We start from the raw sequence: 3,870 nt of genomic DNA, 5'->3' as shown, positions 1-3,870 counted from the left end.
TACAATGAAAGCCATATTTTTGCAGTATTTTCCCTTTGCTAACCAAATTGTGTATTCTACGTTTGAAGGTTTTGGAACGTTTCTGTGAGTTTTTATGAGCGCTGTTTAAGTTTCCGTGCGCTAAGAATTATGTGGAAGTTTACCAGTCGCCATCTTTTTACCTGCGGCGGATTGCTCAACCCCCTCCCCTGCCATCCCCTCCCGTACTTGCAAAATAAATATGAACTACATCACAATTCGTGCTAGAAAGAAAACCGTATAGAACGCAGTAGGATAACACTTGGTCAGGGAGGAAAGAGAATTTTAAAGCCATCAACTCCTTTTTATTTTCTTCATTGAAATTTGACCTATACTCTAATCTTAACACTCAGAATAATGCGGTGGATTTCCAACAACAACTCGCGTCAGAGCTGAAGGCAAGTATTGAAGATCTTGAAAGAGGAGATCGGGGTCGTGGGTCAGAACCAACTGCTATGAGACTTGAGAGTCTCATTGAAACTGCGCTTCTCAATTGGGATATTTCCTTAGAATCTGTGGACTTGATGAATCAGGCTCGTCAACAGTTAACGACAGCTTCGTATGGGGAACCATCATCATTCACATCATATCAAGCACCCATTCAGAGTGGAGAAGGGCGACGTGGGAGACCTAAATTTGTTATTCCTGAGCAACAGCTCATGTTTTTTAAAAGTAATTCCAAACCGAACAAAAGAAAAAAGTCATGTTTTCTACAGTCCATTTATGTTACACGCAATGACAAAAACCATGAAATTAATTTTCTACAGAAAATCATTTCAGCCGTCAAGAGATAGCTGTGATGTTAGGTGTGAGCAAGCGTACAGTTGAAAACAGGATTGCAGAGTATGAACTTACCAATCGGTCCTGCTACAGTGATATTGACGATGACATGCTGGACTCCTTTGTTAAAAATATCATGGTTAACTTACCTAGGTCTGGTAAGCCTTGTAAAAACATAGTGCATAATTATTTACAATATAAATCGAATGGCAGATTACTAGCCATGCGCAACATATTTAAATACAAATATTTTATTTTATTTTATCTTATTCAGATAAAGCCATGTAAAATGTAATCCCCATCAAGTACAGGGGCTGTAAATCCCATGGAAAGGGTAGAAATATGACACACCGTAAGAGAACATCGTCCTATGTCTCTTCATCATGCTGTTATCCGATTTTTAAATTGTAATTTCCGGAAAATTTTCCTCATAGGATCACTTCCTTTGTTGGTTACAGTTTCTCTTCTGTGCATTCTACTTTACCACTTCCGTTAATGACAAATACTTAGCTAGGTATAATTTACTTTTGAATCTACAGGGTTAAAAACTATAGAAGGCTATCTACATTCACAAGGAATACGGCGATTACGAGCCATTAGACCCATTAGAAGACGGGTTTATAATGTCCGTTTCCCTCTTGCCCTGTGGCATATGGACGGAAATCATAAACTAATATGGTACCTATTCTTCGTCTAAATAATTGACTTCTATTATGCGGCTCATGCTGCCATAAAACAAGTATTTCATGTGCTGCGAGATGACTTCCCGTAATTTCAATGTTAGCAGCTGGAAGTAGCTAGGCTCTTGCTTCCTCTGCATATTGATCATTTGTATTTTACCAATTGAACGGCACCTTGGATTCCATTACTATTCTGTATTAATTTGCATGCTAGGTGGCGATTTGTGGTTCATGGCTGCATAGATGGTTACAGTCGCATGGTCGTATACTTGAGATGTAACACAGACAACACGTCAGCCACAGATTTGAAACTATTTGAAGAAGCAGTATTCAAATGGGGGCTACCCTCACGAGTAAGAGCCGATATGGGTGTCGAAAACAGAGATGTAGCTTATTACATGCTGAATCACTGTGCAAGAGGACCTGGCAGAGGAAATTATATAACGGGAAGAAGTGTCCACAACGCCCGCATCGAACGACTTTGGAGGGGTGTGTTTCAAACAGCACTTTCAGTCTTTTACAATCTCTTCGTTTCTCTTGAAAGCTGGGGATATCTCGACCCGAACAATGAGGAGCATTTATTTTGCCTTCAGTATGTATACCATCCAGTTATCAACAACTGCCTCAATAATTTCAGTCTCTCTTGGAACAATCACAAGATACGCACCGCAGGTCACAAGAGCCCCCTGCAGCTCTTTATTTTGGGGATGCAACAAATCGGGGGTGAAGGCGGTACATTAGCATCGGAATACTTTGAAATCTTGGATGAGGTTACCACTACGGGGAAATCTTTTTTTTTTTTAAACATGACATCGCAAATCTGGGTCGCACTCTAAATCCAGTTTGCGAGAAGAAATACACTGCATGGCCAAAAATTATTTTCATTTCTCGTTGGCATTGGCACGAAGAATAACTGAAATAAAAAGTTGAAATCCGTAAATACTTTAGTAAGTCTTGGTGGACTAGCGTGTATGGTTTTTAGGTTCCTTTCTAGTCTTTGCCACAGGCGTTATTTTTGATATTTAGTGAAAATGGATGAAATTAAATTAGCAAAAAACGCGCCGAGTGCATTGTTGGGATATACAAGCATGTGGGAATGTCTAAGAACACGAATGAGAGAAGTGCTTCGTGCTTCTCGCAACTGAAATCCCACAACAATACACTCGGAGCGTTTTAATATTACTTTAATAATGCACGTGAAGTAGGGCACGTGCTCCATTGGAGATATAATACGTTTTACCAATCGTGGCTCGCTTAACTCTTCCAGCATTTTGCAAAATGATTTAAATGCACTCATCTTGGTAAATGTTACTAACTGAGTAAACAAACATCACGCAAATCTTTTTCAGAGCGATGTTTCCACGTATGGAGTAGACCCTTTGGTGACACTTCCGGAGGAAAGTGAAGAGGAAGGTGTTGTCCCTCAAACCGTGTGTCCACAGATTCCAATTCTTGCTAAGTTTTAAAGAGAGAATGTCGGGCGTTCAGGGAGAAGACAACTGGGATATAGCACCCTATCTTCATGCGATAGACATTATTAATCAACTTAAAACCTAAGCAAGCAGTTACCATGCCGTTTTATCGTATGGGCCCAAAGCCAGTTATTTGTATCGTTTCATGTAATCTTTATTGATTTCTCTATTGCTGTCATTAGTGGACCGCAAACAGGTCACTTAAGTGTAAGCAGCAAACCGCACTGAAAGGTCGACAAGGACCACGTTACCGACAATTTTCTGATAATGGATTGCACTTGCGTGGGTCCATTCAGTACCATTTACACAAGAATTAAATGCTACCAAAAAAGTCGGAATTAAATGCATAATCAAAGAACTCATAACTTTTCTCGGGATTTTGGGGCACCTTGTCTCCAACAGGCAAAGTGAGCTTGTTTGTGCACGCGTTACTTGTTGGCAGGCATGATATCGCATAAGGATTGAAGACAATATGGGGATTTATTCCATATCCCAATACGGGTTCTGCTTCGCTGCCAGTTACAAACTTCATCACTTTTCCCAATGTAACAGATCCTCTTCTTCCAGCTGTAATGAAAATTAAAGTGTTTTAGCCCTTTGTTATGATTTCATTTGCCACAAATCCTTGGGCCCACTTGTATACAGGTACAATACAGTTTATTATGCATCCTCTTTCTACCCTCAGGACCATACCCTCGGGTGCTCCCTTGTCTGAGACCTGTTTTCTGGGCATTAATAAAGAAAAAATGGATTAACTGCCTATGAACAAAAGGTCCATTGTCGGTTTTATCGAAGTATTAAATTTTCTCGTGAACGCTCTGGTTCATTTCATAATTTCATGCCTGTTACCTGACAAGATTACAGACAAATGTATGGAAAATTAGAAAAATTAATTGATCGTCTTCTAGCCAAGTTACATC

General features: G+C 39.8%; 1 protein-coding gene across 1 annotated transcript; it reads left to right on the top strand.

Annotated features, from left to right (window-relative positions):
• Positions 1-302: 302 nt before the first annotated feature.
• On the top strand, positions 303-2,440 carry LOC149099759 (uncharacterized). Its single transcript, XM_089278253.1, has 4 exons — positions 303-690; positions 786-956; positions 1,338-1,476; positions 1,693-2,440. Exons 1-4 carry the CDS (start codon positions 474-476, stop codon positions 2,312-2,314), a joined length of 1,149 nt encoding a protein of 382 aa, XP_089134379.1. The 5' UTR covers positions 303-473; the 3' UTR covers positions 2,315-2,440.
• Positions 2,441-3,870: the final 1,430 nt, after the last annotated feature.

The sequence above is a fragment of the Orbicella faveolata genome, unplaced genomic scaffold (genome assembly GCF_042242905.1).
Source record: "Orbicella faveolata isolate gen_17 unplaced genomic scaffold, um_ofav_v1 contig_46, whole genome shotgun sequence".
Classification (NCBI taxonomy): Eukaryota; Metazoa; Cnidaria; class Anthozoa; order Scleractinia; family Merulinidae; genus Orbicella; species Orbicella faveolata.
The sequence above is the reverse complement of the archived record's forward strand: the minus strand, read 5'-3'. Positions and strand labels throughout refer to the sequence as shown.